This window comes from Aquarana catesbeiana, linkage group LG06, assembly GCF_042186555.1.
Source record: "Aquarana catesbeiana isolate 2022-GZ linkage group LG06, ASM4218655v1, whole genome shotgun sequence".
NCBI classification, from domain to species: domain Eukaryota; kingdom Metazoa; phylum Chordata; class Amphibia; order Anura; family Ranidae; genus Aquarana; species Aquarana catesbeiana.
The window spans coordinates 152,267,605-152,283,974 of record NC_133329.1 but is presented as its reverse complement, the minus strand read 5'-3'; the positions used below and the strand labels follow the sequence as shown (position 1 = coordinate 152,283,974).

At 43.8% G+C, this 16,370-nt stretch overlaps 1 protein-coding gene across 3 annotated transcripts in view; it reads left to right on the top strand.

The window, feature by feature from the left end:
• Window positions 1-16,370, top strand: part of REXO5 (RNA exonuclease 5) — a 100,029-nt gene that overhangs the window by 49,940 nt on the left and 33,719 nt on the right. For all 3 annotated transcript variants that reach the window (XR_012235013.1, XM_073591065.1, XM_073591063.1), the window contains exons 13-14: window positions 10,019-10,139; window positions 15,264-15,368. Coding sequence is in view for 2 of the 3 variants with exons in the window: in XM_073591065.1 (XP_073447166.1) it covers window positions 10,019-10,139; window positions 15,264-15,368 (226 nt within the window). In the remaining variant the exon portion in view is untranslated. The remainder of the gene's footprint in view (window positions 1-10,018; window positions 10,140-15,263; window positions 15,369-16,370) is intronic.

Genomic DNA, 16,370 nt, shown 5'->3' with positions numbered 1-16,370 from the left:
GCTCAGGGTGCCTTGAAATTAGATGTCATCTCTCATACACGGAGTGTAAACTTATTAGACAAGGGCCTCACAATAACTGCTCATTGTCACATTGTTTTTTGCAATGTATCAAAATGCACACTGAAGACGTTGGAGTACAATAACCAATAGGATTTGTGAAATAATAAACCCCAGCATAGGCGTCAGTTGAAGCAATAATAACCGCCAGTACTTGTGTTAGTGATTGCAATAAAACCCCCAGCATTGCTGTCAGTGAATGTAATAATAGCACCCAGGACTGGTATCAGTGGACACAATAACCGCCAATATTGTGTCAATGGCCACAATAATAGCCCCCAGCATTGGTGTCAGTAAATTCAATAATAACCCCCAGCATAGGTGTCAGTACTATTGACTGCCACCCCCAGAGAGTTTGAGTGCCTGACACCCCGCTGCCACTAAGCTTTTTATATTAATTTCTACAGTCCGTGGGTCATATGCAGCCTGCAGGCCACGTGTTGGGCACCAGGGCGTTAGACCATGGCTCACATGTATGAAATATGAAATTTGTTTATTGATGTCATCTGTGGGCAGAGTTGGTCAATGTGAAACAGTGCTATGTGAAAAACAGAGTGAGGATTTATGGGGCAATTCACTAATAAATACAACATACATTTTTGCCCCTAAAGTAACTCATGCTATTTATGTCAAAAGTAGTCAATTCACAAGAAAAAATGTATTATTGAATGACTGTTTTCCTTACCTTGTAATGATTGGCTCACAAGTTGTGACTGCAGCTTGCAATGTCATGGCTGATCAAGTCCCCTTTGTCTATGCATCCACCTACCTTGCCCCTAGTCACCAGGGGGACAAGCAACTTCTTGATCCGGGTCACATGCATGCCTAGCCATTTCTCTGTTTTGCATCACAGATGTTCTATGAAACAAACACATCATAGTAAGCTCTGGTATACCAGCATGCTAAGCTCTGTTAAGTGCTACACCAGCACTAGACTGAGAGACCCAGGGATTGTGGGATATGTAGTTTCTTCACAGAAAGTGTCAGTTCTCAGACTACAGAGTTTGTGCCTCAGAGTTGAAACACAAACCTTTGACAGTAATGTGAAGATTTACTCTGTACCAGCCAACAAATGACACCATAAAACTACACGATCAATGCACATCCTCTACAGGTGAAAAACACAAGGTGCAGGTAGAAAGGTTCATGGTGCCTTTAAATATTTATGTTTTGCAAATATTTACCACTTAAATGTATTGTTTTTGACAATTTGTTTACACAGGCTAAAACAGGGATATTGTTGGAGATTAAATGCACACAGAAATATTGTAAAACTATGAAAACATTCTGGTGTGCCACAGAACAATCTCTCTCTAGTGCAGGGTTCTGCAAACTCTCTAAAAAAAGGGCCAGTTTACTGTCCTTCAGACTAGTGGGACTGGACTGTGCCCAGTGGGAGTAAACCATGCCAGATCTTTGGTATTAGGGAGAAATATTTGGTGTTGGTGGGAGAAATAGTGCTCCATTTTTGGTGTCAGTGGCAGGAATAGTGCCCCATTGTTTCAGTGGCAGGTATAATGCCTCAAGGGCCGGATAAAGGCAAGCAAAGGGCGCAGTTTGGAGACCACTGCTCTACTGCAATGTTACAATGTTTTTACATTCCTGAGCTAAAGGCATAACATTTCCAGATCGATACATCATTTAACTTACTGGCCACTATAGAGATCCCCCTCAGGGTCTATTCACACCATATGTGATGGGACTGTGTTGGGTGGCTATTCCAGTGCAGTCTCACTGCATAACAAAGTCAAATGCCCTGTCTCCTTATCTGCCCTGTTCACACTGTTGCATTGCAATGGTGTGCAGTGAAAATAGTACTGTGTGCACTACTTTTGTGCAGCCCAGTGCAGTGCAAGGAAATCCACTGCCCTTACACCATGCAGCAGGCAATTGAACATTATGAGATGTCTTTGTGACACCTTAATAAAGTTTGGTCAAAAAACGGAAACCGTGTGATGCACCGAGACTGGCGCATCATCACTGCACTGATCTTGGCTGGACTGCCCTGCACACCAGCCTCTGTATTACAACTCTCATTGGTATTTTGTACATTCCTAATATATCGACTGCCTACACCATGAGATAAATAACAAATTTGTCTTTCTCTAAACCATTTGACATTATTGATTTATCTCAACTTTTATATAATATTTACCTCACATTTCTCTCGAATTTGGAGTATTCACTGCAAATTCGATATTTTACTTTCAATTGACTCTTATTATATTTTATTATCACACGCGATATAAAAAAAAATATATTTTTTAATTAAATCTTATTTTATTGAGATAGAAAAATTGTACAGTAGACATATATGTCATTCAATATCACATAAACAGAAATATACATCCTTGCAACGCTGGTGTCATACCGTCTCATGGTTTAGATAATTTGTGAGCTTTGATTGATTTGGTGTGGTATATAAGCCTGTATACCTACAGCGTCTAACCTAGCTTATTGTGGGTAGGTGAGCACCATTATCTACTCAACGAGTGGTGCCCACTCATTACAAGTAGGCTAGGGCTTTTGTTGCTGGGCTGAACGTGTTTTCTCTGAGGGGGAAGCTCTGTGTGTGCCACCGTTCCGGTCTGATGAGACTAGAGATTGTGATTTAGGTGATTGTGTAACACTGCAACATTTAAAGGGAAAGGAGAAAAAGAGGGAGAGTGGGGATAGAGGGGTCAAGGCAGTAAGGAATGTAGAAATTAAGAGAGAGACATTCCACTACACAGGTGCGTCGGAGTCCTCTGTGGCCCATGGAATAAATTCTGAGAAGTGTTGAAACATAGACCATGAGGTCCAGGTCTTGGAGAATTGCTCCTCTTTACCAGTTTCCTGCGACAACATTCGTTCCAAGCTATTGATTTGGTCCACTTCAGTTGCCCAAACCCCCAGGGAAGGCATGCTCGTCGACTTCCAATGTCTGGGCAGAACCGTTCTAGCTGCTAGAAAGTGACGCAATAGTTCTTTGACCAATTTAAGCGGTCCTGGGAACAAAGATAGCAGAACTACCTCAGGAGAGGGTGTGATTGAGGTCGCCATGAGTCTGCAGTACAAGTCGAGGATCTTTTGCCAGAGCCTCCGCACAGAGGGGCATTCCCACCAAATGTGAAGTAAGGTTCCCTTGGATGACAAACAACGCCAGCAGGTATCTGGGAGCGTGGGGTTTATCCAGTGCAAAGTTGAGGGGCATCTGTACCAACGGGTCAACAACTTGAATCTTTTTTCTTGAGCTTTGGAGGCTAAGGATATTTTGTGAGTCAGAATGAAGCACTTTTGCCAGTCTACAGGTGAAATAGAGTGACCCAAATCTTTCTTCCAGGCCTGTGTGTATGGGGGGGAGGTCAGGATTAAAAACCATATGTATGAGAGAGTATAGTTGAGAGACCACATGTGTAGGGGGGGCGGTCTGGAGCAGCATGCTCTCCAAGTCTGTTAAGTCAGCAAATATATCAGGCAGGGATGGGAAGGTGCGAATGAAGGATATCACCTGTTGCCTCTGCAGCCAAAGCGGGTCCCCATCTGAATAAAGTGTCCTTGCAGGACAGCTTTAAGCGCCTCCCATTGTAAGGGTAGCGAGGTAGTGTCCGAGGCATGATCTATTGAAAAATTAGAAATGGTTTCTGAAACCTTGTGGGAACAGTCAGGGTTTGTGAGAAGGGAATCATTCAGCCTCCACGTCCATTCCCTCACCGGCGTGGAAGGGATCGATAGTGTCAGATAGATAGGTGAGTGGTCAGACCAGACCATTGAGTCTATCTCGCATTTAGGTGACCAATCCAAACAGCTATGGTCAAGAAGGAAATAGTCAATACGACTATAAAAGTGATGGACCTGTGAGAAGTGGGTATAGTTGCGATTTGTTGTAAACAGAACCCGCCAAATGTCGATTAAACGGAGGTCGTAAATAGTCCGTTTGAATGCCCTTCGCTTAATAAAGGAGATGGATGAGCGAGAGGTTGATGAGTCTAAGAGTGGATCCAGGGGGACATTAAATCCCTGCCTATGATTAGTTTACCTTCTGCGAATTCTGACAAGATCCTCATGTACCGCAGAGCAGACGATATTTGATTAGTGTTAGGTAAAGGTTGGCAATAGTGATTTTCTTCGTGCCCCATAAGGAGAACTTTACGAACACATACCTTCCCTGGGGGTCCGAGAGCTGGTCTATCAGGTCAATCGGAAGCGTTTTGTGGAAGGCAATAGAAACACCTTTGGTTTTCTGAGAGGGGTTTGTACTTTGGAACCATCTATTAAAGTACCTGTTGGAGCAGGAAGCGGTGAAATTTGTGTGGAAATGAGTTTCCTGTAACAGTAACACATTGACCTGTTGTTTATGCATTTGATAGAGGATTTGCCCTCTCTTGGATGAAATATTGAGGCCAATTACATTGTAGGAGCAAGATTTCAGGCGAGGACGAGCTAGTACTGTGTGGGCCATAGTGGAATGAGAAAAAGAAAGTCAGATTATAGACAGTAGGGGGGGGGGGGGGGGAACTTGTAAGGTGGCGAAGATATACCAGGACAAAAACTAGATAGGGAGGACACCTAAATAAGGAGCCTAACCAATCTAAGGGGTCCACTAAAACGGGACACCACGTGAGAAATCACATAAGAAGGTACAGTTCGTGACCGGCCTATTGGGGGTGGGGGGTCGAGGTGGAGATTCTGAGCCGTGAGGCTAGTAGCATAACAGGCATATATAGCTTAACTGAGGCACATCAGTGTAACAAGACATTTAAACAGCAGAACACACGTCAGATCATCTGTGAAGGAGGGTGGCGGTCCGCATGGGCAAATAGCTCCACACAAGCCCACCCTCTCTCCTTCACAAAGGAGATATCAATCCGTGAGATAACATCATGGGGGGGCAAGCAAACATTTTCAACACATACTATCCACAGACCCCAACAGGGGGCCCCGGAGACAGATCTGTGTAGTAATACTGAAATCAGTAACAATGTGTAATAACGTTTTAAGGAGAAACTAGTCAGTGTATGAGAAACCATATACGGAGAGCTATAGGAGCCCACGTGGATAATGGCAAGAGACCGTGGACACAGTCAGTCCATCTGTCGGCCCCTCCACCCGTATCCAGGTGGGACATTTCCGCTAAACACATAGAGATTAGACCAGTGCGGTAAAATATATTAGAAGCTCAACAATTGCATATCCAAATCAAACATTAGAAATTTGCAGTCCCGTAGCCTCTTCCAAACCCCAGCTAGGTACAGCACACTAGCAAAGGGCAGGGAGAAGGCCCGCCAATTTGGTGCACCAGCTGTCCTGAGGCATTAGAGTATGTAGCAGGCCATCTTGTCTCCCATCGTAACATGTCTCTCATGTCTCCCATATCTGACTGTAATCAGGTGGAACAGATAAGGAAAAATGTAAAAAGAAAAGAAAAAAAACCCCAAAAGAGTTTTTTGGGGGGGAGTTTCCAGGAGACAGGAGATAAGCAGTGTACTGGGATGGTACTAGTCATACAGGGAGCGTTGAAATGGCTTCAAGCAACTTCTTAGAGTTACCTTAATCTTCCAGAGAGGTAGGATGACGTGGTCTAGGGTCAATAGAATGTGATCTGTACCTTGGGTACCTGAATCGTTGTGGGAAAGGGTCACGTGTTTGCACCCTGGCACGGTCATCTGGCGGGTTGAGCCAGTTTGGTACATCAGTGGGTCTTGCTCCAGAAAGCTGAAAAAGGCTGGGAGTTGACTCGGGTCGGAGAGGACAAATTTATGCTCAGCCCTGGTCACCTTAATACTGAAGGGGTGTCCGCACATGTAGGTTGAGTGTTGCGACAGAGGTCTGGGTATAGGTGGATAGCAGAACCATCAAAGTCCACGGGACCCAAACGCCATTCCTTTGCGCATAAGTTCTTCTTTAAGGGAGAAATAGTGAACCCTGCAGAGGACATCGCGTGGGCGGTCACTATGTTCCCCCCCCCCCCACTCTGTGCACTCAGTCTAATTCAATAGGGGACGAAGCCCCTCTTCCCAGGACTAGGTTGAGGATGGCAGTGATGGCCTCCGGTATGCCTTGTAGCCGTATATTATTCCTGCGGCTCCTATTTTCTCTGTCTTCTATGCGTAATTGATGCTGTCGTATACGGTGCAAGTGCTCCTTGAGGCCCGCTTGAGGGGTGTGATTCAGGCTGCATGGTCAGATTGAATGTCAGTTAGGGCAGACACTGCGGTTTGATTAGTGGAGACCTGCTGTTGGAAGGCCTGGAGATCCTTGTGGAGTGAGGTCTCCATTTTGACCGCCCAGGACTCAAACTCTGCTCTGAAGGCCGCCAGAAGGGTCGAGGCCTCAGATCTAGGCGATTCTCCTGAGGCATGAGGGGCCACATCCCCAGGGCCTGTGTCCGGGAGCGGGGCAATAGAGGTCCCAGACCTGGATGCCACAGCTGGTAGGTCCGAGTGCCGGACCGGGGGTGATCTGATTCCTCGCTGCTGTCTGTTGCCAGCTGAGCGGCGGGAGGAGGCTTGCCCTTACCTGGGTCTCGAGCGGGTGCCATCTTGTCTTTTGGAATGCGGGGATCTGACTGAGATGTGCGGAGCAGGTATCACTGAATTGTGCCCTGTTGTACATCCGTGGACTCAGTAGATCGAGAACTGTGCTGTGGCTGAAGTGTAGCCTGTCTGCTTTGGGCAGCCACGGAGCTCAGCAGCTCATTTCTTTAGCCATATATGGTCGGTCACGCTTCTCTGCAGAGTTGTACAGATGGGGACCACAGGTGGGCGCCGACCCTGCTGGGCTACTCTTGTGGCTGTGCAGGTAGTGATCCAGGCTCAGAGGCTCGTGGTTTCTGGGGCCGTGTCTGTAGCCCGCGTACTGATGGGGGAAGATGCTTGTGGGTATCTCCGTCAAGGGCCACAATCTGCCAGGCCAGGATGCCCCGGGGGCGCCCCTACTTATTCAGGTCAGGGGAAGGCTTCTACAATTTTCAGATGTCTGGGAAGAGGGGATCCAGGACAGATGGGTCAATTCCACGGTGTCTCTAGGCTACAGGCTAGAATTCTGGGGGTTTCCACCATCTCGAGTTCTAAAATAGAATGTTCCCACAGACCTGTTAAAAAAGTGTTTATTCCAGGTACTGCACCATTTTGAGGTCGCAAGGAATAATTGTAGAGGTACTGACAAACGAGAGGTTCAAAGGCTTCTATTCAAATCTTTTCACGGTGCGAAAACTGAATGGGGAGGTGAGGCCCATTCTAGATCTCGGAACTCTGAATCAGTTTGTAAACATTTGTTTTTTTCGTATGGAGTCAATTCGCTCAGTAGTGGCTGCTCTGAGGGGAGGAGAATTTCTGGCATCAATAGACATCAAGGATGCATATCTGCATGTGCCAATTTTCTTTCCCCACCAAAGGTTTCTGCGGTTTGCGGTAGAGGGGCGTAATTTTCAGTTTGTGGCGTTGCCCTTTGGGTTAGCCACAGCCTCTCGGGTATTCACAAAGATTCTGGCTGCGGTATTGGCAAGGCTTAATCATGGATCAGTCGGCTGCAGGCCTAGGCCTGGAATGTGGCCAAGAAGGTTTATTTCTTGGAACACCTGGGTTGGGTTCTAAACCTAGGGAACAGCCGGAGCAAAGGCTGGAGTTCTTGGGTCTGATTGTAGACACAATCCAGGAAAAGATGTTTTTGCCTCAGACAAAAGTCAATGCCATAAAGGATCTTGTCCAAGTTGTGAAGGGGAAAAAGCGCCCCTCGATCCACCTTTGTATGAGGTTATTGGGGAAGATGGTGGCTTCATTTGAAGCGATTCCCTATGCACAATTCCATTCAAGACCATTGCAGAACAGTATTCTGTCCGCCTGGAACAAGAAGATCCAAGCTTTGGATTGTCAGATGTATCTGTCCCCAAGGGTGCATCAGAGTCTCAATTGGTGGTTGGTAGCCAGGAATCTGGAGAGAGGAAAGTCCTTCCTGCCAGTAGCTTGGAGAGTGGTGACCAAGGATGCCAGCCTCTCGGGCTGGGGGGCGGTTCTGGAGGAAACCACTGTCCAAGGGAAATGGTCAGGTATGGAAAGAGCCTCGCCCATCAATATCCTAGAAATTCCAGCAGCTCATCTGGCTGTAGTGTGTCGGACTATCAGATTACAGGGTTGTCCAGTCAGGACTCAATCCTACAATGCCACATCAGTGGCTTACATCAACCACCAAGGGGGTACCAGGAGTCAGGTGGCCTAGAAGGAGGTGGACCACATCCTGACATAGGCAGAGAAGTATGTACCATTCCTGTCGGCAGTCTTCATTCCGCGAGTGGAGAATTGGCAGGCGGAGTTCTTAAGTCGCCAACAGTTTTTCACAGGGGAATGGTCCCTACATCCCGAGATTTTTTCAGCAATTTGCCAATGATGGCGTACCCCGGACATAGATCTGTTGGCATCCAGGTTCAACAAGAAACTGGACAGGTTTGTGTCAAGGACAAGGGCAGTTGGAGCAGATGCTTTGATGACTCCTTGGGATCAGTTTTCTCTGATCTATGCGTCTCCTCTAGTGCAACTTCTACCATGGCTTTTGCGTAGGATCAGAGAGGAGGGGAAACCAGTAATTCTGGTAGCCACAGCTTGGTCCAGAAGGTCTTGGTACGCAGAAATTGTGAGGTTGGCAGTGGGGAAACCAGTCCCTTCCACTCCGTCCAGACTTGCTCTCACAAGGTCCAGTATTCCGTCCTGCCTTACAGTCTCTAAATTTAATGGTTTGGCTATTGAGGCCCGCATTTTGAAAGATCGAGGACTTTCTGGCTCAGTGGTGACTACCATGATAAATGCAAGAAAGACAGTTTCTAGGAATATTTACTGCAGAGTTTGGAAATCCTATATTTCCTGGTGTGAGGCCATAGGAAGAATTCTGGCATTTCTACAGTTGGGGGTAGAAATTAAGCTGGCTTTAGGAACAATCAAGAGTCAGATTTCGGCCTTAGCGGTATTTTTTCAAAGACCAATTGCTTTGCATCCCTTGGTTCGAGCCTTTGTGCAGGGAGTAATTCGTATAACTCCGCCAGTCAGGCCACCTTTGTGTCCCTGGGATTTAAATCTGGTCTTGGCTGCTTTGCAAAAACAGCCTTTTGAGCCTATTCGGCATATACCTCTGATTCTTTTGACAAGAAACTTGTTTTTTTGGTCACAGTCACCTCGGCAAGGAGGGTGTCAGAGTTGGCAGCTTTTTCTTGTAAAGAGCCATATTTGATTACACATCAGGACAAGGTGGTGTTGCGTCCTCATCCATCTTTTCTGCCTAAAGTGGTGCCCAGTTTTCACTTGAACCAAGATATCATACTACCTTCTTTTTTCCCAAATCCTCATTCTGCGGAGGAGAAATTGTTGCATTCTCTCGATGTAGTAAGAGCTGTCAGAGTCTATCTGAAGATGTCAGTTCAGATTCGTAAGACGGACTCTTTTTCCTGCCAGAATGGCCCAGGAAGGGGGAGGCAGCTTCAAAAGCAACTATTTTCCATAGGATTTGTCAAGTTATAATTCATGCTTATGGGTTGAAGAAAAAAGCCCCGTCCTTTCGGGTGAGAGCGCACTCTACCAGGGGAGTAAGTGCTTCACGGGCAGTGCGTCATCAAGCTTCTATGGCTCAGATTTGCAAGGCCGCTACTTGGTCGTCAGTACATTTACTAAATTTTATCAAATGGATGTGGGGCGTCAGGAGGATGCTGCGTTTGGGCACACGTCTGATGGCGGTCTGCATTGTGTCTGTCTCCCTCCCTTCAGGGGCATTGCTGGGATGTCCCAGATAGTAATTACTATAGCTGCTCTGTGTCCCGTAATGTACTCCAAGAAAAGGATTTTACAGGTAAGCTGTAGGAAAAATCCTATTATTGCATGCAATAACAGTTAGTGAATGGATCCCTTAGTGATCTCCCATGTCATTGTAGTTGTCATACATGTTTAATCTATTGAATTATTCTATTAATCTATTAGTAATATTGCACATGTATTTTCAGTCTTGTGGACTCGCTGCAAAAAGTTGGACAAAAGATTAATTATGTAACCCGAAAGGACGCAGTGAACAGCCCTACCTGTTTAGCACAATTTGAGAATGTTTTGTGTGCGTCAAATGAGGAGGTGAGTGAATTGTCGTGTACTGATATCTGAGCACCGAAATAAATGAAATCACTTTTACTAATGCCTAGTACACACAATGAGATGATCGGACGAATGATCATCCATATTTTTTTTTTTTTTTTTTTTTTTTTTTGCATGCTAGTCTTCATATCGAAAATGAAGAGGTTATTAAAGTATGAAAACTCTTGAACGTCAGAATAAAAATTTGAAAGTTATGTATTGTATTATATTGTATTTTCGGACGTAAACTGTACTGATTAATTGAAAATCGTACGATCTGGTATTGTTTGAGTAAAAAATCAGTTTATTGTACGATTGTTTTGAAATCGGTATTTTTTTGTACAATTTTCTGATCGTGTGTACGGGCCTTAAGTTTACACAAATCCCCATATTGGGAATACAGGCCTGGTCGGTGATTATATGCGACTGATAACCATTTGTGGTAAATATTGTCTAGTTTAACTCAAGATTTCTGATCTGCTTCTGAGCTGTTAATGTTGTTCCTCCAGTCAAATATAATGTTATGATAATGTACAGTGTCCAAAAAATCATATAATCTAGGGATGTACAGTGTCTGGTTCCTATTTGATTTCCAATATTCAGATTTTTCTGTTCAATAAATTTTCGTTGAAGGTATGTCAAAAAAGTTTTATATTACAGTACTTTCCTGATCACCAGTGAGGAAACCAGAGATAATGATGAACCTAGAAGGTTTCAAAAAGGCTTATTGTAACCTCAAGGTGCTGGTGGGCTCTAACCAGGAGATACAAATCTCAATCATTTGTAAAGTATTCTAAAGTATTGTAAAGTTTGCATCAGTTAGTTTTGGGTGAGAAAAGTCCTGTGTTCTTGTGTGGTAGAAGAGGTGAGGAGCTATCCTTACTGCAGTGGAAGGGTATTATGTGGGGAGGGGAAGGGGTGCAGGGAAAATAGACTAAAAGATATGATGATCGAAAGGAAATGAGAATAGACCCAGTTTGAAGGTATTTAGCCAAAATGTGTGTATAAGTATCATTTGTTAAACTTATGTTAATTTGCTAAATTAAGATGGCTAAGCAGCATCAACCAGCACTGTGTGAAGGATGACTTGTCTCCATCTGTTAGTACCTATGGATTCAGCCAGGCCTGATTACAAACAGCCCAGTTAAACATATATTTGGCAGATAAAGGTCAAGACATGGTGGCATCTCCCTGTCTTTGCAGGAGATACTCCAGTGCCCTAATTCAAGTTTTATTCCCACTAGATGCTAATAGACTCAAAACAACCAATATTTTTATCCTTCTCTCTGTCCCATAACAGAGGACAGGACCAAGCCTGATCACTGAAAGTTTTTCCAAGGGGTTGGAATATTTCTCTATTCAACAGCAAGCTGTCTATGGCAACTCTTTGCTATTCCAGCCACGTTACAAGCACATACCAAGATCAAAGAAATTTTGAGAAAAAATCAGAAAAGATTTGTAGTTGGTGCTTTTTACAGGGCTCTATCTTCTGAATCAAGCCATACCAGTTTTCATTCTTCTGTCCATTGACAGTAACATTAAAGTGGTTGTATAGGCTCATGGTTTTTTACCTTCATGCATTCTAGGAGAGAGAGGTGGTGGGCCGACCTTCAGCTCTGTATGTGAATGGACATGCAGAGCAGTGGCCCTGGAGCAAGCATGATTGGGTGCCCCCAGAGCAAGCTGCTTGCTCTGGGGGCACTCGACAGAGAGGAAGGGCCAGGAGCGCCAGCGGGTGACACGAGAAGAGGAGCAACAGGGCTGCTCTGTGCAAAACCACTGCACAGAGCAGGTAAGTATGACATGTTTGTTATTGAAAAAAAAGATGTAATATCACTTCTTTCTTTATTATCATATTGAAGCCCCATGTTGTATACTTGTCATTCGGTCAGGATTCATAATAAGTAAAGAAAGATGAATTATATTTACTATATACAGTATCTCACAAAAGTGAGTACACCCCTCACATTTTTGTAAATATTTTATTATATCTTTTTATGTGACAGCACTGAAGAAATGAAACTTTGCTACAATGTAAAGTAGTGAGTGTACAACTTGTATAACAGTGTAAATTTGCTGTCCCCTCAAAATAACTCAACACACAGCCATTAATGTCTAAACCGCTGGCAACAAAAGTGAGTACACCTCTAACCCCAAATTGGGCCCAATTAGCCATTTTCCCTCCCTGGTGTCATGTGACTCGTTACTGTTACAAGGTCTCAGGTGTGAATGGGTAGCAGGTATGTTAAATTTGGTGTTATCGCTCTCTCATACTGGTCACTGGAAGTTCAGCATGGCACCTCATAGCAAAGAACCTCTGAGAATTTGAAAAAAAGAAGTGTTGCTCTACATAAAGATGGCCTAGGCTATAAGAACATTGCCAAGACCCTGAAACTGAGCTGCAGCATGGTAGCCAAGACCATACAGCGGTTTAACAGGACAGATTCCACTCAGAACAGGCCTTGCCATGGTCGACCAAAGAAGATGTGTGCACGTGCTCAGTGCCATATCCAGAGGTTGTCTTTGGGGAAAAAGACATATGAGTGGTGCCAGCATTGCTGCAGAGGTTGAAGGGGTGGGGGGTCAGCCTGTCATGCTCAGACCATACGCTGCACACTGCAATAAATTGGTCTGCATGGCTGTCATCCCAGACAAAAGCCTCTTCTAAAGATGATGCACAAGAAAGCACACAAACAGTTTGCTGAAGACAAACAGACCAATGACATGGATAACTGGAACCATGTCCTGTGGTCTGATGAGACCAAGATAAACTTATTTGGTTCAGATGGTGTCAAGCGTATGTGGTGGCAACCAGGTAAGGAGTAAAAAGACAAGTGTGTCTTGCCTACAGTCAAGCATGGTGGTGGGAGTGTCATGGTCTGGGGCTGCATGATTGCTGCCAGCACTGGATAGCTACAGTTCATTGAGGGAATCATGAATGCCAACATGTACTGTGACATACTGAAGCAGAGCATGATCCCCTCCATTCAGAGTGGACTGGCCAAGCATGTCTCCAGGCCTAAACCCTATTGAACATCTGTGGGGCATCCTCAAACGGAAGGTGGAGGAGCGCAAGGTCTCTAACATCCGCCAGCTCTGTGATGTCGTCATGGAGGAGTGGAAGAGGACTCCGGTGGCAACCTGTGAAGTTCTATTGAACTCCATGCCCAAGAGGGTTAAGGCAGTGCTGGAAAATAATGGTGGCCACATAAATTATTGGACATTTTCACTTAGGGTGTACTCACTTTTGTTTCCAGCAGTTTAGACATTAACCGCTTCAGCCCCGTAAGATTTTACCCCCTTCCTGACCAAAGCACTTTTTGCGATTCAGCACTGCGTCGTTTGACTGACAATTGCGCGGTCATGCGACGTTGCACCCAAACAAAATTGATGTCCTTTTTTTCCCACAAACAGAGATTTCTTTTGGTGGTATTTGATCACCTCTGCGGTTTTTATTTTTTGCGCTATAAACAAAAAAAGAGCGACAATTTTGAAAAAATGCATTATTTTTTACTTTTTGCTATAATAAATATCCCCCCAAAAATATATAAAAAAAACTTTTTTTTTTTTTTTCCTCAGTTTAGGTTGATATGTATTCTTCTACATATTTTTGGTAAAAAAAAATTGCAATAAGCGTATATTGATTGGTTTGCACAAAAGTTATAGCGTCTACAAAATAGGGCATAGTTTTATGGCATTTTTATTGTTAATTTTTTTTTTCTTAGTAATGGCGGCGATCTGCGATTTTTATCGGGACATTATGGCGGACATGTCGGACAATTTTGACACATTTTTGGGACCATTGGCATTTTTACGATGATCAGTGCTATAAAGATGCATTGATTACTGTAAAAATGTCACTGGCAGTGAAGTGGTTAGCCACTAGGGGGCAATCAAGGGGTTAATGTGTTCCCTATTGTGTGTTCTAACTGAACAGACAACCGGAAACTGTGTGTTTACACACAGATCCTGGTTCTTCTTGTGCCCAGAGTGATCGCGGGAGCCTGACGGTGATCGTGACTGCCGGGCACTCGCATCGGCTCCGTGGGCGAGCAGGGGTGCGCACCCCCTAGTGGCCACAGGACGAAGCGACGTTACATAATGTTGTTTCTCCTAGCTGTGCCATTCTGCCGCAGTACAACTGCAACGGATGGTCGGCAAGTGGTTAATGGCTGTGTGTTGAGTTATTTTGAGGGGACAGCAAATTTACCCTGTTATACAAGCTGTACACTCACTACTTTACATTGTAGCAAAGTATCATTTGTTCAGTGTTGTCACATGAAAAATAAAATATTTACAAAAATGTGAGGGGTGTACTCGCTTTTGTGAGATACTGTGTGTGTGTGGTTAAGTGGTGTTCTAAGCTGTCCTGTGCCAGTAGCATGCTTGGAGAGTTGTACCATTGCTCTCATATACAAAGCGCAGTGGTCCTATACATCACTGTAAGAGTACTTCATTCAACTATGCTCATGCTCTTTGAGTAGCATTGTTCATTGGAGTTTGGCTCAGGGGGTTTGTGGGATCACTGGAGACAAAGCCCACTGCGCTCTGTGTGAGAGTAGCAGTACAGTTTTTCAGTATGCTGCTGACGAAGCACAGCTTAGTACTGTACACCCAAATGATAATTTAAAATAATGCAATATTCTTTATTTGTTATGCAGCCTGACTTTAACCCATAAACCTGTACCGTAAGTTGGGCTTCAAGGCTACCTGAGCTTATTTGATAGGAGGATTGCAGTTGGCACAGCCTGGACTTGAAGGTTGGGAAACCATGCCTGTAAATAAAAAAAAATGTAAAAAGCCAAAGTAATTTTAGAGAGGTAAAAAATAAGGGTTTTCCTGCTAACAAAAATTAATCTTTTCAAGAGTGCCCAGCTTTCCTGTGGGTCATCAGGGAAGTCACAAAAGTGAAAACATTTGCAATAATCAAGAATATGAAAAAGGGCAAATGCTTTTTCATAGCTCAGCTGTATACTGGATTCTCTTAGCAGTGTAAACAGCTTAATAAAGATTTTATTTCTGAAGGGTAAAACTTTATTGCACATTGTAAAAAGCTGATAAGGAAGGGGGGATTTCCATTTAAAACTGAAAATTATATTATTTTTTTATTTTTATTTTTTTTAGGTCCTGAAAAGAGCTAATGAAGTAGTACCTCTGTCTTCACTTACTATTGTTAATTATCAACCTGGAGACATTTTCAGCAGACACAATGTGGGCACTAATGAAAAAGTAAGTTGATGCACTGTGTAAAGTGAGGCCATTGCTGTACCTGTCACTAGGTCCCGTATAAAGGCATCTGTCGTTTAAAATTATTTTATAATTAAATAAGCGAAAAGTTTCTGTTCTTGTAATGGTTTAGGCTCTGAGTTGAGACTCATACTCAACATAGAGCTTCAGGGTTCTCTTCTCACCCACTCCTGATAAAATTTCTCTGGACTATAGATGGTTATACCAGGATCCCTGATTTTGTAGTTCTGAGCTGACAGTTATGCTGGACATTTTCTAGTTTCCATTCATTTCTTGTCTGCTGCGCCGTTTCCATTCAACCACAGCATTGTCAGTCCACCTTCTCTTGGGTTACTGTAGATCCCAACATTCATGGTCTATTTTTGTGCTCAAGCATTATAATGCAGCGTTGGTAAAAGTTGTATGTGTGTATTATAGTGCTAATCACCTGATATTTGTGAAACAGATTCAATAAATAGTTTTCATCAGATCCAGGAGTATAGTCACCCAAACGTTTCACTTCTGAGAGAGTAACTAGGATAGCTGTGGCTGGATGCTCTTTCTGTGAGATGTAAGAGAGAGTTTCCAGCAAAAAACAAGCACACTAGTGCTCCTACCCAACCAGCTTTAGCCTCCTTTTTTTTGTAAAAAACCCTGTTAACAAAGCTCAATAGCTCAAGTTGAAATTAATACACACAAGTGATTCAAGTAGGGTTGAGACAAATTGCTTATCAGAGGAGGTTGGAGGTTTCAGTTAAAGTGAGCAAGAGCTGTCTCTTTGGAGGACCCATAGCGCTTTCGAGAGCGAGAGCAATAGATAAAAATGTAACATATAAAAAGTTCCTTTTAAAAATGTTTAAACTTGTAATATTTAATAAATGTAAACATTTTAAATAAAATTAACCCCAAACCCAACCAGTTTTCCTTTACTAATGTATCTATGCATATGTAATATACAAAATAAAAATGAGTATTGTGTTTTGTTACTGTGAGTTGTGTTCATAT